The following is a 27,436-nucleotide window of genomic DNA, read 5'->3' as shown; positions in this document are numbered from 1 at the left end:
AGGAAGGAGTTTGGACCTTCCCGGCCACCATTGACGTCAATATGGCTGCCTCCAGGGAAAACAAGGCTAACGTGAAAAGTCCAGACCCTAACTCTTTCGTCGCATGGATCTTAGCGCAGAGTTCAAGAGGTGGAAGGCGCAGTGTCTGAGCAAAGCGGACCTCAGCCGGAAGGGCAGTGTGGACGAGGACGTGTTAGAGATTGTGCAGCTCCTAAATGGGCAAGAACAGTTTTTCACCACCAGTTCCTGCGCTGGCCGAATCATCCTCCTAGACGGGGTGAGGACCCTTTGTGCCCTTCCAGCCCTGCCCTGTAGTGTGCACGACGGGAACTCCTACACCCGCCCGATGTAACACCCCAACCCAGCTTGCCTAATTTGTTCTCTGATAGGTGATCTCGGTCTCTTTAAACTGACAGCGTTACTTAAACCGATGTGTCTAAAATTTTAATGTGTTTATTAATTACTTGGGAGAACTTTTAAAATACATATTCTGATTCTATACGTCAAGGCTAGGGCATAATCTGCATTTCTTACAAGCCCCCAAATGATGCTGAAACTACTAGCCTGGGAATGATGTTGAGTTGCAAGGGTTAGAGACTTTTTTTGGTAAACACTAAGGGAATTTTAATTTTTTCAATACTAAGGAGATTTAAAGATTTTTAGTCTAGCGAGGCGGCTCCCTTCTGGTCGACCGCTCTAACAGACCATTGTTAACCAGTTGATTGCTGCTCGCTATGGTTAAGGAGTTCACTGCCTCCTAGTGGCCCACTCCATTATTACAACTCTGGTAATTTTTAGGAAGCCACGAGGGAAGCCCTTGTGTCTCAGTTGATAGAGAATCCGCTTGCAGTGCGGGAGACCTGGGTTCGATCCCTGGGTTGGGAAGATCCCCTAGCGAAGGGAAAGGCTACCCACTCCAGTATTCTGGCCTGGAGAATTCCATGGACTCTATAGTCCGCGGGGTCACAAAGAGTTGGACACAACTTTAAAACTTCAGCACCCTGCCTGGCATATGAAGTGCACTATAAAAGTTAGCTGTGTGTTCACTTTAACATTAAGATTGAATTCAGAGCTTGCAAGACACCATGCTTGTAAACTCATTCTTTAGATCTCTCACTGACAGGTCATGTGAATGTCTCCCAAGTTAGCAGGGTCTATTCATTCTTATTTGCTTCCATTGCTTGGCTTGTTTTCTCTCTTTCTTCCCTCATTTCTCCTGCCCTGTCTTATCTGAATTTACGCAGTGATTTCCTAACAGGTCACTGAACTACCAGTCTCCCTACTCCAAACCAAGTTACACGCTGGTAACAGATTCCCCTTTATAAAGCACAGTTTGTGTGTGTCACTCATCTATGCTGAAATACTTTGTGCTTTGTTGTGCTTAGTCACTCAGTCGTGTCCAACTCTTTGCAACCTCATGAACTGTAGCCCGGCCAGGCTTCTCTGTCCGTGGGGATCCTCCAGGCAAGAATACTGGAGTAGGTTGCCATGCCCTCCTCCAGGGGATCTTCCCAACCCAGGGATGGAACCCAGGTCTCCCACATTGCAGGTGGATTCTTTACCGTCAGAGCCACCAGGGAAGCCCTGGTGTTTTTCAGCTGTTTTTCCCCTCTGACTCTTCATCTTAAGCTGGTCACTGAAACTGAACTATTCTCTTTTTCCTCTTACATTTATCTGCCTTTGTTCATCTTTATTTTTCCTGAAATGTTTACCTCCATCTTTGCGTATCTGAGACATACCTCCCCAAACTCCCCTTTCCTACCTGAGCACACACACACATGTCCACTTGGAAGCAATGACTACTTCTTCTGAACTACCTTTAGGACTTTTTCCTGAACATCTTTTCATTATATGTGTTACCTTATACCTTGTTTCACTTTGCCTTATTTCTGGAAGAATTTGGATCAACTTACAAGTAGGCATTACAAGAAGGAAAATAAAAAGTGAGAAAATCTGGATAAAAGGAGCATAGATAAGACAAAGCAGAAATGGCATTAGTCCTGAAAGTATATCACTAGACTGTTAATTTGCTAGAGGTGGGTCACACATTTGGTTGTAAGATTTAGGGCAGCCAGCATTAGATCAGAAACATCAGTCCCTGACTGAGGTCATTCAGTGAAAACAGATCAGTTATTTGGAGAAGCACAATGCTTCTCCATTCCAAAGCCAGATGGCAAAGTCTCCTGTGTTCCTAATGTATAAAAGTCCCCTTGTGGAAGTATGGTGATTGATTTATTTTCATGAAACACAGCATGACTATATTTTAATACACAACCAAAATATAAAACATCATAGTAAATTGACAGTAAAATATGGTATTTCATTTTCATTGCCTGACAAATGGTTAACCTTAGTCATAAATGAGCTCTTGGAAACCAGTAACAAAGACATTGATAAACCAAGACAAATAAAACAAAAAGAAGAATAAGAAAATGAAATAACATGAGTGACTAGTAAGGATTAAGCATAAGAAGATGACTGAGTTGAACAGTAGCAAACAAAAAGCAATTTCTTTACAATACCATATTTGGATCTGACCTGGGCCTCCTGCATTGCAGGTGAATTCTTTACTGTCTGAGCCACCAGGGAAGCCCAATATTAACATTTGTACAGTTTTAGGAAACATACCCACATAAACACTGGGGGCCAAGATTGATGAAATCCCCTCTGTATAGTAGGGGGAAATCTATTATAGTTTAGACTCAAAACAATAAATTTTGGATATTTTTAGTCCTAGCAGTTCCAATTTGTTGGAATTATTTCAATAAGTTAGTTGGAAAAATTTACAGTTTATATATAAACCATGTTTACTGCATAGAAAGTACATGTGGTTTCCTGTATCCTTTCTCAGCTGTCCTTGAGGATAGGATCTGTTTATATTTATTGTTGTTGTTCAGTCGCTCAGTCAAGTCAGACTCTTTGCGACCCCGTGGACTGCAGTAAGCCAGGCTTCCCTGTCCTTCACCGTCTCCCAGAGCTTGCTGAAACTCACGTCCATTGAGTCAGTAATGCTATCTTACCATCTCATCCTCTGCTGCCCTCTTCTCTTTTTGCCTTCAGTGTTTCCCAGCATCAGGGTCTTTTGTAATGAGTCAGTTCTAAACATTAGGTGGTCAAAGTATTGGAGCTTCAGTTTCAGCCATCAGTCCTTCCAATGAATATTTAGGACTGACTGCCTTTAGGATTGACTGGTTTGATATCCTTGCTGTTCAAGGGATTCTCAAGAGTGTTCTCCAAAACCACAGCTAGAAAGCATAGTTCTTTGGCACTCAGCCTTCTTTATGGTCCAACTCTCATGTCCATACATGACTACTGGAAAAATCATAGCTTTGACTATGCGGACCTTTGTTGGCAAAATAATGTCTCTGCTTTTTAATATGCTGTCTAGGTTTGTCATAGCTTTTCTTCTGTTTATATACAAAGTACCTAATAGAACTTGACAAATAAACATTTTTACAGTTAATAAGCAAAGAATACTGGTAAAATATTTGCCTTCTTGAAATTCTGAACTTTCAGTCTTAGCTCTTTGGTGCTCTTTGGTGCTACATATGAAGTCTAATCCAGAGGTCACAAATTTATGCCTATAGTGACTAGGGACATAGAAAGGTATGAACAGATCAGGCATCAGTAAAAACTGGTAGGTCCTGTGTGGGACTGGAACAGTGCTTTCTTACAAAAGGAATTTTAAAAAATGTTTTTAATGTTCTGCTAATCATATAAAACAGCTAGAGTACAACTTAGGGGCTACTAGTGTACAACCCCTTGTAATAATACCTTTTCTCCTAACAAAAACAAGACCATATTTCAGGAAATGTTAAGTATTTTTATCTTAATAAACAAATTACTTTCTTTCTATCTCAAATAATTTCATTTTTGTTTTATGTTTAATTTTGCCCAAAAGCCATTCAATTGTTCTTAGTGATTCCTAATTCTTAGGAGAAAGCCTAAAATGGGCTTCCCTGATGGCTCAGACGGAAAAGAATCCTCCTGCAGTGTGGGAGACCTGGGTTGGATCTCTGGGTTGGGAAGATCTCCTGGAGAAGGGCATGGCAACCTACTCTAGTATTCTTGCCTGGAGAATCCCCACGGACAGAGAAGCCTGGGGTCGCCTAAGAGTTGGACACGACTGAGTGACTAAGAACAGCACAAGCACGAAATATGCTACACATTGTACTTCTTATTTTCTAAATATTATGTGACTAACTTAAATTATGTTATTTTTTCATTTTAGAGTGTAAATGGTTCTGAGGTTCAGAAACAAAACTGTTGCTGGCTCCTGGTTACACACAAAGCCTGTGTGAAAGATGATGTGGTAAGTTTTTATATGTAAATTTAGAAATAAACTTTAATTCACAGTCACTTTAAATATATATGAAAAGAATAGAAAATTCAATTTATGTGCACAATTTTAATGACTGCAGATTACAAGGCCTAAAGAGCACTCATTACAATGGCTATTTTTTTATTTGTGGGAGACTGCTGTCTATGCTGGATTATTTAGTTCCCTAAATTAAAATGTTTAGGTGAGTTCATATAAATTCATATTAGTCAGGCGTTTTACATTACCGGCTCAGGTGCTTAAATGTTGTCTTCAGAGTACTCACTCAGTCTCCTCTGGGTACTGGTTCTCTCTGTATGTTTGCATTTCTCTTCTGCTGCAGATAATCTTTGTGGTGGGAAAGATAGCTGCCAGCAACCCCAGCAGAAAAAGGTTCACTTTTAAGATCCATGCATTATTTCCGAAGGATTCTGAGTCATCCTGCCTGGTGAGGTGTTCTCCGCCAAGATGAGTTATCTTTGCCAGTAGAATAGAATGCTCTCCTTGATCAGACCCAGGCACTCATTGTCTGATATTATATAGTGGGAGCCATGAGCGACAGGGTCACAACTGACAGTCGCACCAGAATCAAATGATGTGAAGGAGGGAGAATGGTGCAGGTAGGTTAGGCAGACAGAAGTAACAACTGCCTTGTCCAGATTCTGTTGTTCAGTCATCAAGTCATGTGCGACTCTTTGTGACCCCGTGGACTGCAACACACCAGGCTTCCCTGTCCTTCACCATCTCCCAGAGCTTGCTGAAACTCATGTCCATTGAGTCGGTGATGCCATCCAACCATCTGTCGTCCCCTTCTCCTGCCTTCAATCTTTCTAGCATCAGGGTCTTTTCCATGAGTCAGTTCCTCCCATCAGGTGGCCAAAGTATTGGAGTTTCAGCTTCAGCATCAGTTCTTCCAATGAGTATTCAAAACTGATTTCCGTTAGGATTGACTGGTATGATCTCCTTACAGTCCAAGAGACTCTCAAGAGTCTTCTCCAACACCACAGTTCAAAATCATCAATTCTTTGGAGCTCAGTTTTCTTTATTGTCCAGTTCTTACATCCATATATGACTATTGGAAAAAGCATAGCTTTGACTAGACAGACCTTTGTAGGCAAAGTAATGTCTCTGCTTTCTAATATGCTGTCTAGGTTGATCATAACTTTTCTTCCAGGGAGCAAGCGTCTTCTAATTTCATGGCTACATTCATTGTTCACAGTGATTTTAGAGCCCAAGAAAATAAAGTCTTTCACTATTTCTCTTGTTTCCCATCTATATGCCCTGAAGTGATGGGACCAGATGCCATGATCTTTGTTTTTTGAATGTTGCGTTTTAAGCCAGCTTTTTCACTCTCCTCTTCCACCTTCATCAAGAGGCTTTTTAGTTCCTCTTCACTTTCTGCCATAAAGGTGGTGTATCATCTGTATATCTGAGATTGTTGATATTTCTCCCAGCAATCTTGAGTCCAGCTTGTGATTCATCCAGCCCAGCATTTCACATGATATACTCTGCCTATAAGTTTAATAAACATGGTGACAATATACAGCCTTGACATACTCCTTTCCCAATTTTGAACCAGTCTGTTGTTCCATGTTCAATTCTGACTGTTGCTTCTTGACCTGCATACAGATTTCTTAGGAGGCAGGTTAGGTGATCTGGTATTCCCATCTCTAACAATTTTCCACAGTTTGTTGTGATCCACACAGTCAAAGGGTTTAGCATAGTTAATGAGGCAGAAATAGATGTTTTTCTGGAATTCCCTTGCATTTTCTGTGATCCAATAGATGTTGGCAATTTGATCTCTGGTTCCTCTGCCTTTTCTAAATCCAGCTTGAACATCTGGAAGTTCTCGGTTCACATAATAGATTCTAGCTGAAGCATAATAATACATGTGTCTCAATCTTCAATCTAACAACAAAGCATTTAGACAGATCTAGTACGGTCTTTCAGAGAAGGCAATGGCAACCCACTCCAGTACTCTTGCCTGGAAAATCCCATGGACGGAGGAGCCTGGTAGGCTGCAGTCCTTGGGATCGTTAAGAGTCGGGCATGACTGAGCGACTTCACTTTCACTTTTCACTTTCATGCACTGGAGGAGGAAATGGCAACCCACTCCAGTGTTCTTGTCTGGAGAATCCCAGGGATGGGGGAGCCTGGTGGGCTGCCGTCTATGGGGTCGCACAGAGTCGGACACGACTGAAGTGACTTAGCAGCAGCAGCAGCAGCAGTACAGTCTTTACATTCCATATTCCTTTATTAAAAATATAAAAGTAAATAGTTTACTTGTTTGAGGTATGGTTTGAAAGAATGCCACAGATAGTTTATGAGAGGATTAGAAATCAAGTGTCTTAAAAGAATAAGCAGATGAATGAGTTTTGGAGAAAGAGATCCAAGAAAGCAGAGTGAAAAGTTACTGTGGAAGAACGATGCAGAATGAGTGTGAAAGTTCCTTGGAAATATTGAAGGAACATAGGATAAAGGGTCACCAAGGAATAGGATCATGTATTTGTGTCTAATCCTAATATTTTCCGTATATTTAGATTGTGGCCCTGCAGAAAGCGAAGGGCGATGCCATTTTGAAATTCGAGCCACTTGTTCTTCACGTGCAGTGTCGACAGTTGCAGGATGCACAGATTCTGGTAAAATTTTGTGATTATACTTGAATTTATAGGTATATGAGTAGATTTAGTTTTGAACTTTAACTCTTCTACCACAATTAATGCAATGCTCGTTTAATCAACTAATGTTTTATCTAATTATAGATTTGAGGTTATATTATGTTTCAGCAGTTTGTAGAGCTAAAGTGTTTATCTGGTTAGCCAGATGATCAGAATTTAACAAATTTATTTTCTTACAGCATTCAGTGGCAATAGATTCTGGCTTCAGGAACTCCGGCATAACTGTGGGAAAGAGAGGAAAGACTATGCTGGTAAGGTACCTTTTGGTAAAAAGCAATTCTTTGATCATGAAGTAATCCACATTATCAAATAACCTTCTACTCAAATCGTCCTGCCATTCCCTGCTCAGAAACCTTCAGTGACTGACTTTTCTATACAGGGCAAAGTCCAGAGTTCTTAGCTTTACACCTGAGGCCTTATAATATTCCTCTCCACTTACTTTTCTGCTTCCTTGGTGCCTCAGATGGTAAAGAATCCGCCTGAAATGAAGAAGACCTGGTTTTGATCCCTGGGTTGGGAAGATCCTCTGGAGAAGGAAATGGCAACCCACTCCAGTATTCTTGGCTGGAGAATCCCTTGGACAGAGGAGCCTGATGGGCAACAGTCCGTGGGGTCACAAAAGAGTCAGACATGACTGAGCGATTAACACATACACCACTTACTTTTAACCTGATTCTCTTTGGCCTCCGCATTCTGAATAGTCACGGCCCAATTTAATGAGCACCATGATGTATTGGGAAGAATCACAGATGGGCCCTAAAGTCCTCTACAGGGATCCATCAGGGACTGAACTTTTTCAGCTGTATCAGGGATCTATCAAATTGCTGCCCTAGGGCCACATCCAGCCCACGGGAGACTAGTTCCAGTACCCCTGTTTGATGAATTGCTGTCTAAGGTTGCTTTTGTGCTACAATGGCAGACATTATATGGCCTGCAAAGTTGAACATATTTACTATCTATCCTTTTACAGAAAAAGTCTGCCATCCCCTGGACTAGAGGATCTTTAAACTTCCTTGCAAGTCCCACAGCCTCTCTGAGTCCTTTCCTGGCCAAGCCAGCCCCTAGTGACTTTTGCCCTCTCCTGCAGTAGCTACTGTTCGTGTTTACTGTTTGGCAATGTGCGCATTGTTTGCTTTTGTAGTATTTCAGATTGTCTTCCATTCTAGCTCCCAAGACTTCCCAATTTTCTATCTATTTTTAACAAATAATCTGCTTTCCAAAAAGAGGTGGCTTACGAAAGAAGACATCTGTATAGCATGAGTAAACAGAAAAGCAAAGTTCATGGTACTGATTTGAGTCCACATCTCCCTCCCACTATGTACATCTGGTGGCCCAAGCAAAAACAGAACCACTCTTCCACCTTTCTCTCCTTTGTCTTCTATATTAAGTTAGTGACAGATCTGTCACATCTACCTCTAAGTCCTCACTCCGGACTCCACCTCTCCCAGCCCTCTTCCACTGCCCCTACTCAAGCCCTCTTCATCTCTCACCTCTGTCTTTACAGCAGTCTCTTGTGTGGTCTTTGTCCTCCCCATCTTTTCCTTCAGTCCCTCTAGCCAGTAGTGTCAGAATGCCCGTTTTAAAGAAGTCAAGGTCACCTGGTATTTTCTCTGACTTTCAAGACCTTATATACTTAAACTATTTTCCATCTACCTTATCTATGCTCGTGTTCCACTAGCATGCTTCCACGCCAGCCAGATAAAATGCTGTTGGTCATTTCCCGAATGTATTATGCTTTTCGTGTCCTGTTACTATAGAAAAGTTCTTTCTCTGGCTGAATGCTCCCCTTCTCCCATTTTTACATCTGGTGAAATTATATGTATGCTTTAAAATCCCATAAAACCACCACCTGTCTCAGTCAGTTGCTCCTCTTCTACTGAATACGTTTCCTTAGTTTTTTGTGTGTGTGTGTGTGTGGCACATGCGTGCGTGCACACGCACATTTATGTGTTTCTTCTTAGTACTGTGTTGGATTGTGATTCTTTGTTCACTTGGTTTTTTGTTCAGACGTGTTAGCTGTCTTTTAGATGGGGACCATGTGTATTCATCGGAGAAGGCAATGGCGCCCCACTCCAGTACTCTTGCCTGGAAAATCCCACGGACAGAGGAGCCTGGTGGGCTGCAGTCCATGGGGTCTCGAAGAGTCGGACACGACTGATCGACTTCCCTTTCACTTTTCACTTTCCTGCATTGGAGAAGGAAACGGCAACCCACTCCAGTGTTCTTGCCTGGAGAATCCCAGGGACGGTGGAGCCTGGTGGGCTTCTGTCTATGGGGTCGCACAGAGTCGGACACGACTGAAGTGACTTAGCAGCAGTAGTAGCAGCATGTGTATTCATCCTATATCTTCATACCTTCCGTGGGGCCTGGAAAATTGCAGACATTCAGTAAAGGCTCGTTGAATGAATTTTTCTGCCTCATAAGAGTTTCTGTTGTTTCTTAACCTATATCCAGTGTTTGGGTTTACTGGGAACATGCTGACTGTTTCCTCGATGGGGTTACTAAGACTGGCAACCCTAAAGCATCAAGAAAGCAGCCACTTTGTGTGATGGAACAGGCCTGCTTTATCTTGTAACCACCCTGCAGAAGCAGTGCTAAGAGGCCCTTCAGCATCCAAGCCATTTTGATTTTTCCTTAAAACTTCTGTTGAGGTTTCATTTATTTTATTTAAATAGTGTATTAAAACTTCCTTAGATTTAGTGAGATTGATACTATTAAGTTTATTGGGCTCGTTGATAATATCCGCTTCTCTGAAAGACAATGTATAAAATGATTTTCTTTGCAAATGACTTTATATGATGGGAAAATCTATTTACTCTCCTTTGATTCAACTGTATTTGACTAAATTGTATCAAAGTGCAAACCTAAGTGCTGTAATGGAGCTAAACTATATATAAACACAGCCCTGAGTTGACTGTTCTTTAGTTATCTTCAGCGTCTCTAGTACATAAGTCATCCAATCTAAATTGTTCCTTGTAGGCTGTCCGGAGCACACATGGCTTAGAAGTTCCTTTAAGCCATCAAGGAAAACTGATGGTGACAGAGGAATATATCAACTTCCTGTTAAAGATAGCAAACCAAAAAATGGAAGAAAACAAGAAGAGAATTGAAAGGTATGTTAATGATATATTTCTGTGTTAGTCTTATATACCTAGGTCTTCTTTGAAAATATTAATACACATCATCTCCAGCTTATACTCCCAGCTGCTTTTATATTTGTAGCCTTATCATGAATAATAAAGATAATGAAAATAATTGATGAGAGTAGGCCAGTGGTAAGGAACCTGCCTGCCAGTGCAGGAGACATAAGAGATGCGGGTTCGATCCCTGGCTTGGGAAGATGCCTCGAGAAGGAAGTGGCAACCCACTCCAGTATTCTTGCCTGGGAAACCCCACGGACAGAGGAACCTCGTGGGGTACTGGCCACAGGGTTGCCCAGAGTCAGACACAACTGAAGAGACTCAGCACATAGTACACATAAAGGCCAAACTGCAGTGGGTACTACATGGGGCACAAAGGGGAGGAAGCTCCAGCAGGAGTGTGGGACATGCAGCTGCCAGCACCAGGCATTAAGGAGAAACAGTCACTCAGGTGAGAGCGAAGCAGCCACAGGGACATAACTGATCCAGCCGAAGGCAGCCAGGGACACGGTACACTCTGCCCCCAGGATGGGACCTACTGAAGATTACTTAAAATCTCCTTTTGAGGAGAACAGCCTGGTTAATTTTAATCTGATAAATATTTTATACCTCTGGCTAGATCAGAACTCAGCTCTTGTCATGAATTAGATTTGAATTGGCATAATTGTCCCAGTCAGAAGGATTATGGCTGTCCGTGCACATCTTTATATTTCCCTTGTTTCTGCTTGATTAATTTTACATTACTCTTTCTCAACTTTTTCCTCAGAATAGAATTTTTGATATAAAGAAGTGACAATTATGCTGCTTTTTATATGTGAAGATAAATGCCACTAACCTACCATCAGTAAGATGTGTATTTCTGAGTTATTGAAGAAATCATCTCATTGTCATTTATTATTTCCTTTTTGCTTTCTCCCCACCCCTTTGGTCCAGAGAAGGCAATGGCACCCCACTCCAGTACTCTTGCCTGGAAAATCCCATGGACGGAGGAGCCTGGCAGGCTGCAGTCCATGGGATCACTAAGAGTTGGACACGACTGAGCGACTTCACTTTCACTTTTCACTTTCATGCATTGGAGAAGGAAATGGCAACTCACTCCAGTGTTCTTGCCTGGAGAATCCCAGGGACGGGGAGCCTGGTGGGCTGCCGTCTATGGGGTCGCACAGTCGGACACGACTGAAGCCACTTGGCAGCAGCAGCAGCAGCACTCGTTTCGTCCCCTCACAACCAGTCAGTCACTGCCGAAATCACTCCTGACTCATTCTTCTCTCCCCACCCTTCCTGCCACATTCTTCATTCAGGACTACTGATCTAAGAGTAGAATGTTTCCAGGGTGTCTCTCTGCTTAGCCATTCTCCGTATTACCATCAGAATCCTGTCTGTAAAATGAAAAGGAATCCTCTTGCTTAACTCGTCTGCTTAACATTCTTTAATACCTTAACATTCTTTAAAACCTAGAATTTTTTACGAAACAGCTAAAGCCAGAAGCCACTCTGGCTGCAGAGTGGCATGATGGAAAGAGGTAGAATTGGGTTCCAGAGGCAGAACCGAGTTCAAATCCTACACCCACCACAACTTAACTCTCTTGGCTTCAGTTTTCTTGTATCTGTCTTAACAATTTTAGCATATTTTAGACAGCATATATCGAATGACAGGCCCCATCTGTGTCATGTCATGATTCTTAGGATAGCCTTTCTCCTTCTTCACTGACTCATACAGAGAATAAACCTATAATTACATCAGTATCATCATCCAGGCTTTTTCAGCCAGAGCTCCTTATTTGAACCATAAAATTAACAAAATTATGCAAGTGACTATTTCTCAGTTCTCCCAGCAATGCCATATAAATTATATCAGCCAAGATACATTGGAGATAAGTTAATTAATTCATGACATATTGTGGCTGTCTGTGGGCATTAAAAGTGATTTCAAGAAAGTAACTGAAGGTACCCAGCCATTCCACCAGGCTGCTGCTGCTGCTGCTAAGTCACCTCAGTCGTGTCCGACTCTGTGCGACCCCATAGACGGCAGCCCACCAGGCTCCCCCGTCCCTGGGATTCTCCAGGCAAGAACACTGGAGTGGGTTGCGATTTCCTTCTCCAATGCATGAAAGTGAAAAGTGAAAGTGAAGTCGCTCAGTTGTGTCCGACTCTTAGCGACCCCATGAACTATAGCCTACCAGGCTCCTCCGTCCATGGGATTTTCCAGGCGAGGGTACTGGAGTGGGTTGCCATTGCCTTCTCCATTCCACCAGGCTACAGAGTTTGAACTGTACATAGGTATTTATTGGTGGTTTTTCAGTCGCTAAGTCGTGTCTACCTCTTTGCAACCCCATGGACTGCAGTGTGCCAGGCTGCAGTATTTATTGGTACCATTCCAAAAGTTGGCTACATTTGTTAGTATTCTAACTGTGAGACTGTTGGTGAAAAAGTAGGAGGTAGGAAATCAGTTTCTCTGTTTTCTTACTTGAATTTCAACAAGATTATAAATATAGCCCAGGATCAACTAACTATACACCTGGTGAAGTTAATTGAGCCACGTTCACCAACTATAAAATCAAATTATGCTTTAAATCCATTGACTCAAAAATATGTTTTGAGATTATAGTGTGCATGCTGCTATCAAGAGAGTCATGCTCATCATATAAAATCAGTGAAAAATTAAAGAAGGGTAAAAAGTGTCTTAAGATACTGATTAGAAGATTACATGTGAATTCAGAAAGAGTGAACAAATTAGGGAGCTCCTTGGGGAACAGCTGTATATTCAACCAAATGCAGAAAAAGAGCTACTCTTCTGATGTGGAAAAGAGAAAAATTAAACACTGGAGGTGATGAGTTCTGCAATCAGATGTTGAGTATAAAATTGGTTTGTCATGGGACCAAAGTTTCACAATTCAAACAGCTGTAATAAGAGAAGTTTTAAAAGTCAAAATCCTAATGAGTAGCATTCTAGCAACAAGAAATATTCTTGAAATGTGATAATCAAAAGTTAAAATATTATTTTAATAGCAAGAGGTCTCTTTCATAAAAAACAATTCCCAAGCCCACTTCTTCATGGGAAGAGTAAGATAATTTCATCTATAATGATTTCCAGGTGAAACATGGGAATTTTGGAGGTTTATTTACCAATTACAAGAGGAGGGCTTGTAGCTGTTAATAAGAGATCAAGACTGACTTAGATTGGATGAAATTAGCCATGTTCCTCTTCTCACCAACTGTGTAATAAGAAAATAAATGTTAAATAAAATGTAGAATAAAAAGTCCAAGTATATTGGCATATAATATTGATAAAAATTAAGCAAATTAGAGCAAAAAAGTAAATATTTCTAATGGTTGGTTTTTTGTTTTTTACTTTTTTATGGTAAAATATACATAACATAAAATTCACAATTTTAGCCATTATACAGTTCACTGGCATCCTTTCCTCAACGTCCTTGCCAACACTTGTCTTTCGTTTTGTTTTGTTTTGATAAGTGCCATCCTGGCAGGTGTGAGGTGATATCTCATTATGATTTTGATTTGCATTTCCTTGATGATTAATGACATTGAGCATTTTTTCTTACACCTGTTGGTAAGCATTTGTGTGACATCACTTTGCTACTTTCCTTCTGGTGCTTTTTCTTAGCTTCCTTCTGGGTTTCTCTTGTTATTCTACCTATTGGTTAAATACTATTGTTCTCTAAGATTCCTCGCATGGCCCATTGCTTTAGCTTCCCCAGACACTGGTTGCTAAGACGCTTCAGTCATGTCTGACTCTGTGAGACCCTATGGACTGCAGCACTCCAGGCCCCTCTGTCCATAGGGATTCTCCAGGCAAGAGTACTAGAAGTGGATGCCCTTCTCCAGGGGAATCTTCCCAACTCAGGGATTGAACCCACATCTCTTACGCCTCCTGCATTGGCAGGAGGGTTCTTTACCATTACCGGCACCTGCGGTAGATCTTCCAAATATCTCCCAAGTTCTGGGCCCATATATCTAGTAACCTATTGAACATATCTAACCAAATATCCCAGCAGCCTTTCCTTAATATCTTATCTTAGTCTCAACCTTTTTTTAACAATTTCCTTGGTTCAGAGTCTTAACATTTACAAACATTATTACTGTTATGCCTCAGTGCAGAGAGAAATGTGAACCATATTGAATTACACTTATTTAATTGCATGTATGTCTTTTTTCCCCACCTCAAGATGGTCACCTTTTAAATAGGACTAACTCCCCCCACACACAGATACCAACCAAACACATGTCCATACATACCCACACTTTAAATATCTCTTATCCTAAAACTTTATAGAGTAGAAACCCAATAACTTTATTGAATTAATCATAAATAATAAAGGAACTTAAAAGTCAATATATTATATTGAGCTCCCCAAAGGCAAGTACAGTTTCTTATCATTTTCTGAGTGTCTGGTAGGAAAACAGTGGTTAATAAATGCTTGCTGAATTTATTTGACAGACTTGTTCTAACAGTAGTGCTACTTAAAAAAAAATAGTGCTACTTTTATGGCTTCACAGACTTAAGGTCATTATTCTGGAAGACATGTAAGATGGCTTACTGATGGGGCTACCAGAATAGACCTGCTACACAGTCTGGGTAAGAAGTAACAGGACTCTAAGTAGCAAGGTGAATGGGAATGATCCTGCAGAGCGTAATCCTAACGTGGCAGCAGATAGAAATGAGGGTAGAGGAGGAGGAGGAGTCAAGTCTTACTTTTTTTAATGGAAATAAAGCTGGTAAATAAATAACTCACACAATTCTCTATATACTTATGGTCAGAGAAGTAAGTAATATAAAGGGAAAACATACATTTTCTGGTAGTTTCTCCTTGGATGTCCCCTCCCCTCAGTTTTTCCTCTCATAATTCCTCTCTGTGCCAGAAGAGGGAGGAATTCACCTCGCCAGCTCCCATTCATCCTTGCGATTCAGCCCAGGCTTTGGGGTTTTTTTCCCCAAGGAGGATTTCTTGATCTTTCTTGGAGCTGAGTGCCCCATGTTCTCCTATTTTATCTTAGCTTTTTCGTGGCACATTGAATGTATCTTTACAGCTCTGCCGCTCCCATCAAACCCTGAGCTCCCTGAGGGCTCAGGCCATCTCTTACTTGTTTTTAGCACCTAGCACAGGTTCTGTCACATACGTTTTTTAATAAAATGCTAGAGTTTAAAATCAGTTAAAAATCCAAATACATAATATATGAGAATAGTCTTCTTTTGTTATTTGTGAATAATAGAAGCCTAAAAGGGTGTGAGGGCTTCCCCAGTGGCTCAGGGTTACAGGAATCCACCTGAAACACAGCAGATGCGAGTTCAGTCCCTGGGTTGGGAAGATCCCCTGGCAACCCACTCCAGTACTCTTGCCTGGAGAAGCAGTCCATAGCATTACAGAGTCAGACACAACTGAAGCAACTTTACACACATGCACGCATGCAAAAGAACATGAAGTTGTGCTTAAGATTTCATTAATTGTATGTTCCTATTTAAGAAGTCAGAAATACCAGCTTTTTATTGCCCATGGTCCCCTAACTGATCTGAAGAACAAAAATTCGTTTTCCCAGAGCTGGTCTGAAAAGTTCTGTCATGAAGAGAACTATATACAAGTTGCTCTGTGTCATGATAATCTTGACTACAGAGGTGGAAAAACGGAAGACAACTTGCTTTTCTTTGGAGAGGAGCAGAAAAAGAGTTGCCTGAGCATATATTTCTTTTTATTCTCCCAGCTCTTTTTGTTGCCTTTGAAAGTTGAGAAAAATATACTTTGAGAATCTGGCTTTGGAATGCTGTGTAAAGGGTCATAGCATGAGAAGAAAACATGTAATTGAGAAACAAATTTCTGCCTTATTGAGTAAGATAGTTTCCCAAAGGACATTTTAAAAGTTCCCTTAACAAAGAAAAAAAAGTAGTTGAAATTGTATTCTTGGCTCTCAACACGGAAAAGGTCTTTGTTCCTTTTTACCACTTTTTTCTTTGGTCCCCCAAGGATTATAGCTTTGAATTCTTAGGTTGTTTAATGGAAGATTAGAAGTAACACACCCATTCCTCTTTAATTACCTTTTTAGTGTGGTCAACAAGGTATTTTACACAGCTGTTAATTCGCTGTGCTCATAAAAGAGGAATTTAATCTTATCTTTAATTTTCTAGGAATACAGTAGAATCCAGAGAAAAGACCTGGTTACCTAAGTTTAAAGAGCAGGGTTGGGGAGAGACTGATAGAAGAGAATGTTGAACATCATGAATAGCCTCTTATGATCAGATAAGGGTGATTCATACCATTTTGTAGCATGCTTAGATTTGTTTTAGATAAAGCAAGTCATTCTACTGAGGCATTTTTAAAAACTATGCTATATAGGCAGTGTGGAAAATGAGAAGAAAACCAATCATTGAAGTCACCCAGGATAATGGCAAGACCTGGAGACAAAGATCAGGCCAAGTGTAGAAGTTTTCATGAGTGTAAAGGACTGAACAGAATATTGGTAGATAATCTGAGGGGCTGATAAAGGAGTTTAGTCTGGAAAAGTATTGGTGAGGCAGGTGAATTCTTACCTTATTGTTCACCTCTCTGGTGGGCAGGATACTGAAAGAATAAGCATTCTCCACTTGACAGGAATGCAGCCAGTGGTGTGTTTGTGGGGAACCAGGTTTCAGTTAAGCAAGGATATAAGGAATACGTTAAATGAAAAGGTTGTGACCATGTTATGGGATCTAAAATAAATATCAGTTTAAATTTTTCAAAACCTTTTGCTCTAATTCTTAAAGTACTGTTTTCTCTTTCACTGTACCTTCCTCTTTGAGATTGATTTATTCATTCTAGAAATACCATTTAGCCCTAGTTATCTGCCAAGAATGGTGATAAATATCAAGATGTATAGTGGTGATTACATAAGTTCTTAAAATATGGATAGGAAATGTGGTAATCATGTTAGGTATATCTTAGCATTGTGTGAAGTATTTGGGAAGAGGCAATTAGCTTGGTTTTCTGAGGGCAGTTTTAGAGCTTTTGCAAGTGGAACTTAGCCTGTTTATTGAATTAAAATAAAGAACATAATTGGCTCAGATAGCAATCTATCCTGTAGATGTCAAAAACTTCCTGTCATAATCTCCCATTATAATAGGATATAAGAGCATGATGGAAAAGGGAATGGCAAACCACTTCAGTATTCTTGCCTTGAGAAGCCCATGAACAGTATGAAAGGGCAAGAAGATATGACACTGAAAGATGAACTCCCCAGGTAGGTACCCAGTATGCTACTGAAGAAGAGTGGAGAAATAACTCCAGAAAGAAAGAAGAGATGGAGCAAAAGCGAAAACAATGCCCAGTTATGGATGGGACTGGTGATGAAATTAAGTCCAATGCTGTAAAGAACAATATTGCATAGGAATGTGGAATGTTAGGTCCGTGAATCAAGGTACATTGAAAGTGGTCGAACAGGAGAAGGCAAGGGTGAACACCAACATTTTAGGAATCAGTGAACTAAATGGACTAGAATGGGCAAATTTAATTCAGATGACCATTATATCTACTACTGTGGGCAAAAATCCCTTAGAAGAAATGGAATAGCCATCATAGTCAACAAGAGTCCAAAATGCAGTACTTGGATGCAATCTCAAAAAGGACATAATGATCTCTGTTTGGTTCCAAGGCAAACCGTTCAATATCACAGTAATTGAATGCCCCAACCACTAATGCCAAAGAAGCTAAAGTTGAATGGTTCTATGATGACCTACAAGACCTTCTAGAACTAACACCAAAAAAACATGTCCTTTTCATCATAGGGGACTGGAATGCAAAAGTACGAAGTCAAGAGATAACCTGGAGTAACACGCAAGCTTGGCCTTGGAATACAAAATGAAGGAGGACAAAGACTAACAGAGTTTTGCCAAGAGAACACTGATCATAGCAAACACCCTCTTCCAACAACACAATAGACAACTCTACACATGGACATCACCGGATGGTCAATACCAAAATCAGATTGATTGTATTTTTTGTAGCCAAAGATGGAGAAGCTCTATACAGTCAGCAAAAACAAGACCAAGAGCTAACTGTGGCTCAGATCATGAACTCCTTATTGCAAAATTTAGATTTAAATTGAAGAAAGTAGGGAAAACCACTAGACCATTCAGGTATGACCTGAATCAAATCCCTTATGATTATACAGTGAAAGTGAGAAATAGATTTAAGGGACTAGATCTGACAGACAGAGTGCCTGATGAACTATGGACAGAGGTTCATGATGTTGTACAGGAGGCAATGATCAAGATCATCTCAGAGAAAAAGAAATGCAACAAGGCAAAATGGTTGTCTGATGAGGCCTTACAAATAGCTGAGAAAAGAAGAGAAGCAAAAGGCAAAGGAGAAAAGGAAAGATATACCCATCTGAATGCAGAGTTCCAAAGAATAGCAAGGAGAGATAAGAAAGCCTTCCTCAGTCATCAGTGCAAAGAAATAGAGGAAAACAATAGAATGAGAAAGAATAGAGATCTCTCCAAGAAAATTAATGATATCAAGGGAATATTTCATGCAAAGATGGGCACAATAAAGGACAGAAATGGTATAGACCTAACAGAAGCAGAAGATACTAAGAAGAGGTGGCAAGAATACACAGAAGAGCTATACAAAAAATATCTTCATGACCCAGATAACTACGATGGTATGATCACTCACCTAGAGCCAGACATCCTGGAGTCTGAAGTCAAGAGGGCCTTTGGAAGCATCACTACGAACAAAGCTAGTGGAGGTAATGCAATTCCAATGGACCTGTTTCAAGTCCTAAAAGATAATGCTATTAAAGTGCTGCACTCAGTATGCCAGCAAATTTGGAAAACTCAGCAGTGGCCACAGGACTGGAAAAGGTCAGTTTTTATTCCAATCCCAAAGAAAGGCAGTGCCAAAGAATGCTCAAAATACCTCACAATTACTTTCATCTCACATGCTAGCAAACTACTGCTCAAAATTCTCTAAGCAATTCTTCAATAGGACATGAACTGAGAACTTCCATATCTTCAAGCTGGATTTAGAAAAGGCAGAGGAACCAGAGATCAAATTGCCAACATCTATCGGATCATTGAAAAAGCAAGAGAGTTTCAGAAAATCATCTACTTCTGCTTTGTTGACTACCTCAGAACCTTTGGCTGTGTGGATCACAATAAACTGTGGAAAATTCTTCAAGAGATGAGAATACTAGGCCACCTGACCTGCCTCCTGAGAAATCTGTATGCAGGTCAGTAAGCAACAGTTAGAACTGGACATGGAACAATGGACTGGATCCAAATCGGGAAAGGATCAAGGCTGTAGATTGTCACCCTGTTTATTTAACTCATGTGCAGAGTATATCATGTGAAATGCCGGGTTTGATGAAGCACAAGCTGGAATCAAGCTTGCCTGGAGAAATATCAATGACTTCAGATATGCAAATGACACCACCGTTTTGGCAGAAAGCAAAGAGTAACTAACGAGTCTTTTGATGAAAGTGAAAGATGAGGGTGAAAAACCCAGCTTGAAACTCAACATTCAAGAAACTAAGATCATGGCATTTGGTCCTATCACTTCATGGCAAATAGTTGGGGAAACAATGTAAACAAGAACAGATTTTATTTTCTTGGCCTCCAAAATCACTGCAGATGGTGACTGCAACCATGAAATTAAAAGATGCTTACTCCTTGGCAGAAAAGCTATGACCAACCTAGACAGCATGTTAAAAAACAGAGACATTACCTTGTTGACAAAGGTCCTTATAGTCAAAGCTATGGTTTTTCCAGTAATCATGTATGGATGTGAGAGTTGGACCATAAAGAAAGCTGAGCACCGTAAAATTGATGCCTTTGAACTGTGTTGGAAAAGACTTGAGAGTCCTTTGGACTGCAAGGAGATCCAACCAGTCCATCCTAAAGGAAATCAGTTCTGAATATTCATTGGAAGGACTGATGCTGAAGCTGAAACTCCAATACATTGGCTACCAGATGTGAAGGACTGACTCATTGGAAAGGACCCTGATGCTGGGAAAGACTGAAGGCAGAAGGAAAAGGAGATGACAGAGTATGAGATGGTTGGAAGGCATCACTGACTCGATGGACATGAGTTTGAGCAAGCTCTGGGAGTTGGTAATGGACAGGCAAGCCTGGCGTGCTGCAGTCTATGGGGTCCCCAAGAGTCGGACACAACTGAGCGGAACTGTTAAAAGCATGATAAGATCTCAACAATGGCAGAAGTGTTCTCAACTTTTAGATCATTTTATTTGGGACCTAGGATAGCACCTCGGATGTTTACCTTTTTTGTTCAGTTGTTATTTATTCACTTATTGGGCATATTTTTAACCAGGTGTGGCTACACTGTACTCCATGCTAAGAATATAACAGAACAGATGACAAGATAAATGGAGTCCTTGGTGTCATGGAGTTTATATTCTGTAAGAATAGTCACATTTGAGAACTTAATCAGTGCCAGGGTCTGTGGTAGGTACTTACATATATAACCAACCCTCTGACAACCGTGCTAGGTACAGGATAACAGCTAGTTTTGTAAATGAGGAATTCGAGATTCAATGAGGTTGAAATTAGCAACCTCAGCTTTCCCAATGGAGCACTGATGTGAAGCACACGGAGCAAACCAAGCCACTTGCTGCTTTCCGGTGTCTGCCGAAAATGAACACAAACCCTCCACTGGAAAAATGAATAAAGGAGAAGAATAATTTACGGTAAAAAATTCAAATAACAATAAACAAAAAATATTCACTTTCAAAGAAATAAAAACTTAAATAATGAGAGACCCTTATCACCTATCAAAGTCAAGCAGGTTTTTGATGTAATATTCACTGTATGAATGAAGTGGTCTCAAGTTCTGCTGTTAGGAGCATATTTTTTTTGAATACCCATTCTGGAAAACAGTATTTATCAAGAGCCTTAAATATTTATACCTTTTAACCATGTAATTACTTTCAAAGTATCTATCCTAAATAGCTAAAAACTCAGATCATATTATTTCCAAAATGTTTATAACATTTTTATATTGGGCAAACTTGAAAATAAAGGACAATCTAAGTGACATGATGTTATATTACCATTTAAAAGTATTATTTTGTAATTCATTTAGTGATGTGGAAAGTGTTTTCAATAAATATTAAATTTGAGAAAACAAAGTAAAACTTTGTAATATCACAATTGTATAAAAGACAGGTATATGTATACATGGACAGATGTATTAATTCAGAATACACTCAAACTGGAAAAAATAAAAATATTGAGAATGGTTATTTTTAGGTAATTATGTGGAGGTCATTCTGTAACTTCATATATTTTCCAAATTCTCTAAAATTGACTTCTGTTACAGTTATGATTTTTTTTTTAAAGAAAAATATTTCTGTTCTTTTTTTTAGCTTTGTTTGACTCCTACATCTGGAATAGAAATTAGGTAGGATAGAGGTTGTCAAGAGGATTCCAATCCAGTTTTCAAGACTGTTCTTAAAGAACTGAAAATGCATTTCTTTTCATAAATAAGCAATCATAAAAACAAGAAGCACATTATTTCTGTGATTTATTTCATATCTTTAGGTTAACATGAGATACCAGATTTATGTAATTTTATGTTTGAGGTATATTTCAGTCATTTTGTTTGAGAACACACAGATACATAACAGAAGTGTTCTATTTCTTTACAGGTTTTACCACTGCCTACAACATGCTTTGGAAAAAGAAACTGTTTCTACAACTTCACAACCTAAAGAGAAAGTTAATACATCATATATTCGTAAAAAAAAAAGGAACCCAGAAAAAGCACGTGGCAAATGTGTTAATGAAGAACATGATAAAGAACTTGAAAATAATGACCATGATGATCCAGGAATCAGTGATACTATCTTCCCTGAAGGTTACTGAGATTTGGTAGATTGGTATTCTACCAATACCAAAATGTATTGGTAGAATGATGTTTCTAATAGATATTATAAAGCTGCTCTTAATAAGAGTTTGTTGAGTGTATCAGACTTTCAGAAAAAACAGATTTAACTTTTCTCTATATTTTAGGGTAACTCTTAACTTTTAAAAACAACTGTGTATAATATTTACTCTTATATACTTTTTAAATCACATAGTCATTGCAAAAATAAAATTATGATTTTTTTTAATGCCTCTAAGTTTTGGTGTCTACTTCAGAACAGAACTATAATACCATTCCAAGGGAACCTTAACATTAGGAATATTTGAGTAAAAATCATAACATTTTTCTTAGTTTTCACTTTGAAATGAACAGCTTTCAAGGGGATCACTTTGCTGCTTATTTTCCTGGAGTCCAAGGACAGGATTTTTCCTTTCTTTAGACTCTGTGAATAAAACAACTGACATCTTTTTTGTTCAGGACAAAATACTTATACCTTCTTTCCCCATTATTTCTCGTAAACCAGAGCTTGCCACTGGCACAGCCTCTATGGAACAGGTGGGCATAGCTTTTCACTATCCTCAGTCAGAAATGATAACTTAAGACACAGAAATTTCAATAAACAAATGTGCTGTGAAAAACCGCAAAGAGTCAGAAGCCTTGGTTTGAGTTCTGACTGTGACAGAGAAGTTGGAGGTCCTTGAGCAAATCAATTTCCAAGGGCTTCCATTTCCTCTTCTGCTTAATAGTAATTCTAATCCCTTCCATATTTATACCAAAGGAGTGCTGACATCTAAGTTAAATAAAAATGTGAAAGCACTTAATAGACCATTTTGTATATATATTACTATTTTGCTATTTATTTTCACTATAAATTGAAGACATTTCACAATGTATTTTCAGAATATCAAATTATAAAAAATATATATTTAAAAAGAAATTACTAGTTAGCCATAGAGCTAATAACTTGAAAGACAAAAACACCAGAACATCAGATAAAAATTGTATGAGGTAGTCAACACTGAGTTGTGGTTTTGGCATTTCCTAATATTTCAATAATTTAAGTCTTCATATAAATTATTTTTAGATTTGCATCACAGATGCTTTCCTTCTGACAAATACCATTTTATACTCTCATTTTAACAGTTGATCAACTTGATAACTATCTGCTATCATCTAAAATTTATCAGGAATGGGATCCAGGAAGCTCCAAAGTTTCTGTTGAGATTTTTCTTTATTCCTCTTTTCTATTTTTAAAAAAATTATTATTCTTTCTTAATTTTTACTGAAGTATAGTTGATTTACAATGTTGTGTTAATTTCTGTATTCATCCTAAATGTAACGGTTTGCCTCTGTTAATCCTAAACTCCCAGTCCTTCCCTCCCCCACTCCTCTCCCCCTTGGCAACCACAAGTCTGAATCTCTATGAGACTACTTCCGTTTCATAGTGCATTCATGTCGTGATCTAGATTCTGCATATAAGTGATATCACACGGCATTTGTCTTTTTTACCTCACTTAGAGTGAAAATCTCTAGGTCCATCCCTGTTGCTGCAAATGGTATTTCATTCATTATGGCTGAGTAATACTCCATCATCTATATGTACCAAACCGAATCTGTGTCCATTTGTCTGTCAATGGACACTTAAGTTGTCTCCATGTCTTGACTATTGTAAATAGTGCTGTTATGAACATAGGGGTGCCTGTATCTTTTCAAATTATAGTTTTGTCTGGATATATGCCCAGGTTTACTCCTTTTTTTCTGTCACAGCTCTGAACTCTCTCTTTGGCCTTAAAAGTAAGAACTAATATTTCCTTTAGTCATTTAGAGTCCTCCATCTCCTTGCCATCCTGTAGCACTTGGCCTGTTAACACTCTTCTCCCTGAATTTGCCCTTTCATCAGCATCCTGAATGCCTTCTTCTCAATCATTTCCCTATTTATAATCTTTCTCAGTTCTTTTTCTCTCCAAACTTTTAACATTTTCCAACATTTCTTGCACCTTAGAATCATGTTTAGAATGTTGAAAAACACAAAAGACCTGAGAAAGTCCAGGGATAAGCACATTTTTTTTTAAAGCTCCCAAGTTGTTCTCTAGCTGGAAACCAAAGGATAATGACATTGTGCGTGTGTGCGTGCTAAGTCGCTTCAGTCGTGTCTGACTCTCTGACACCATAGACTGTAGCCTGCCAGACTCCTCTGTTCATGGGATTCTCCATACAAGAATTCTGGAGTAAGTTGCCATGCCCTCCTCCAGGGGATCTTCCGGACTCAGGGATCAAACTCGCATCTCTTTATGTCTCTTGCATTGGGAGGCAGGTTCTTTACCACTAGCGCCACCTGGGAAGCACTGTAGGCATTCCCAAGTCTCTGTCTTTGGCCTTCGTCTTGTATTCCTGTCTACACCCTAGCTAAACTCGTCCATCCCAGGAGCCTTACCTTCTGAGACAATGACTCCTGCCTCTCCTGGCCTGGTCTGTCTCCTACACTCTGAATAACTGCTGGGCCTCTCCAGTACAGCTATTACTTTTCAGAAGTTTTCTCTTGTTTGACTATTTCCTGGTTCTTTGGCTAGAGAAAGCAGACTTTTGTTGTGTTTTTTTGTTTGTTTGTGCCCATCTGCATTTCCAGGTTGCTGGCATTTCTAGAGCCCAGTCTGGGATATGTGAGGTCAAGCAAAAAGCCAGGGAACTCATGACTGTGTTGTTCTTGAGGTTCCCAAATCCCTAGCTGGTCTACCTTTCCCTTGTCACTTTTCAGAGTCTTCTTATGTTTGTTTTATATGTAGTGTCCAGAGTTTTTATTTTTTGGCCATGCTGTGTGGCTTATGGGATCTTAGTTCCCTGACCAGGAATTGAACCTGGGGCCCTGCAGTGAAATTGCTGAGTCCTAATTGCTGGACATCCAGGGAATTCCCTGTGCAGAGTTTTTAGCTGCATTTAATGGAAGGAGTAGGAAAAAGTGTATCTACTTCATCTTTGAGAATTAGAAGTCTAGTGTATTTTTATAATTAATGATACCACACCGTGGGGTATTCTTGAGGATAGGTTTGGAACCCATCCAGATAGCCACAGCTCCCTCGACTTAGTATTGCCCCTTGCCTCCCAGTTTGTATGCTTTGCTGCTCTTGCTTTAGGCTGCTGCAGCCTCTTCATTCTAAAGTAGAGGGAAAAAATGCCTGGAAGTCTGTTTCCTGTCCTTTACCCGGGGTGGAGGGTAAAGCTCCACCCCCACCACATACATACTCCCTGTCTCACAGCCAATAATGACAAGTGCAGAGCTTCAAAAGACAATTCTGTTGCCCAGAAATGGGATAAACTTGGATGTGCAATTGCCATTTAAGCTTCCCATCAGGCTGAGGTTTGGACTTCACCTGAACCCTATCATATTTTTCCCACTCCCTTCCCCATTTCTCCTGGGAGCTCCTGCTTAATAAATCACTTGCACCAGAATGGTGTCTTCTGCAAGAACCTGACCTAAGACAGATATTGGGAGTATTTTGGCTATATTTTAGAAAGTGATGGCATACATTTACTATAAAGAGCTGATGTTTTAATGTGTTAGAAATTATATCCTTGGTAGTGATTTAAACTTATACATAAAATGCAAATAAATTTTTTATATTAGGTACAGAGTTTTAAAAATTCTTTGGGGGTAAATATCTAGCCAACAATATTTGAGGATCACTGCTATAATACATACTCTTATAAGAACTTAGAGTGAAGTAAGTCTTAGAGTGAAGTAAGTAAGACAAAGGGAAATACAATATCATGATATTGCTTATGTGTGGAATCTTAAAAAAGGCTACAAATTAACTTATCTACAAAACAAATAGAATTACAGATGTAAAAAATAAACTTATGGTTATTGGTAGGTAAGGAGAAGAGCGATAAATTGAAGACTGGGATTGACACATACATACTACTATACAGAGAATATATGACTAATAAGGACCTATTGTGTAGCACAGGGAACTCTACTCAATATTCTGTAATGGCCTATATGGGAAAAGAATCTAAAAAAGTGGATATGTATAGATACATGTATATCTCTATATTATATATATATATATGTGTGTATATATATAAGAGAGAGAAGTCGCTCAGTTGTGTCCAACTCTTTGCAACCCCATGGACTGTAGCCTACCAGGCTCCTCGGTCCATGGGATATTCCAGGCATGAATACTGGAGTGGGTTGCCATTTCCTTCTCCAATATATATGTATGGATATATGTATAAATTCACTTTGCTGTACACCTGAAACAAACACAAGATTATAAATCAGTTATACTCCAATAAAGATTTAAATGAAAAATTTAAATCCTATATTAAAAAAAAAAAAGAACTTAGAGACAAGAATAATGGATTCTAGGCAAGGAAATACTACAAGTCCAATTCAAGGGGATACCATTTTGTTTAGGTCTTAAAGGCCAAGAAACAAGTTCACTTGACAGAAAAAATCCAAGAAAAATTCCTGTTGTCAGAAGGAATGTGTGTATAATTGAGGCACCAAAGAACACGATGTATTCAGTGATGGTAAATATTCCAGTAAAGCTGAGATACAACATGTGGTGTGAAATGAGTCAAACTGGTTGAAAAGCAAATGTGAAGGGCCTTGTGGCCTAGCATGGAGGTAGACCAGTGTTTCCAATATATTAATTAGTTAAGTCACTGTCCTTTTCCTTAGGTCTAAAACAGCTGCCAGGAGGAACGGCCACATGGACAGCTGTGTAAGTTGAACTCTGTATAAACTCCGGGGGGAAGAGGCATTCCCTGTATTTGACAATGTGAATGGCACTCCTTGAAGCTGTGCAGTACACATTCTTATATACTAACACATACAGCAGTCTTGCCAGGAGGGAATATGGGGAGAAAAAACGTATGGCCTCAGAATATCTGGAACATTTCTTCTAATTTAATGAGTAGAATATGAAAATACTTGTCAGGCAGGTAGATGGAAAGAGAAGAGAAACAAATTTTTACAAATAATCCCTATACACAGGAATTGTAGGAAAAGGCTGTGTGTATGGAGAACAGCAGCCTGGGGTGGAATGACTATGTGTTCTCTTGTTCAAAAATCTCTCTAAAGGGCTTGTAATCCATTGACTTTCCTTTACTTATTCAACCTGCCCCCTGAGGGAACTATGTATTCTAAAGATTTGATAAACAACAGGATCCTACCGTATTGCAGAGGGAGCTATATTCAATATCCTGGCACAAACCATAATGGAAAAGAATGTATATATGTGTATAACTGAGTCACTTTACCATACAGCAGAAATTAACACAACATTGTCAATCAACTATATTCAATAAAAAAGATTCAGTAAACAGCATATGCATAAGACTCTGGAAGAGAGTCCACATTTGCCGCCTAACTGCTTTATCTAAGGAAACAGAATTACCCTGGACCTTTTAGATTGGTAGAGAAGAGACC

The 27,436-nt window shown here is 39.5% G+C and overlaps 1 protein-coding gene across 1 annotated transcript; it reads left to right on the top strand.

Moving 5' to 3' along the window:
* Positions 1-13: 13 nt before the first annotated feature.
* TYW3 (tRNA-yW synthesizing protein 3 homolog) lies at positions 14-22,252 on the top strand. Its single transcript, XM_061411568.1, has 6 exons — positions 14-277; positions 4,232-4,312; positions 6,859-6,957; positions 7,176-7,247; positions 9,976-10,109; positions 21,788-22,252. The coding sequence occupies exons 1-6, from the start codon at positions 104-106 to the stop codon at positions 22,002-22,004; spliced, it is 777 nt and encodes a 258-aa protein (XP_061267552.1). The 5' UTR covers positions 14-103; the 3' UTR covers positions 22,005-22,252.
* The last annotated feature ends 5,184 nt before the right edge of the window (positions 22,253-27,436 follow it).

The sequence above is a fragment of the Bos javanicus genome, chromosome 3 (genome assembly GCF_032452875.1).
Source record: "Bos javanicus breed banteng chromosome 3, ARS-OSU_banteng_1.0, whole genome shotgun sequence".
Lineage (NCBI taxonomy): Eukaryota > Metazoa > Chordata > Mammalia > Artiodactyla > Bovidae > Bos > Bos javanicus.
This window is presented reverse-complemented; position numbering and strand designations above follow the sequence as displayed.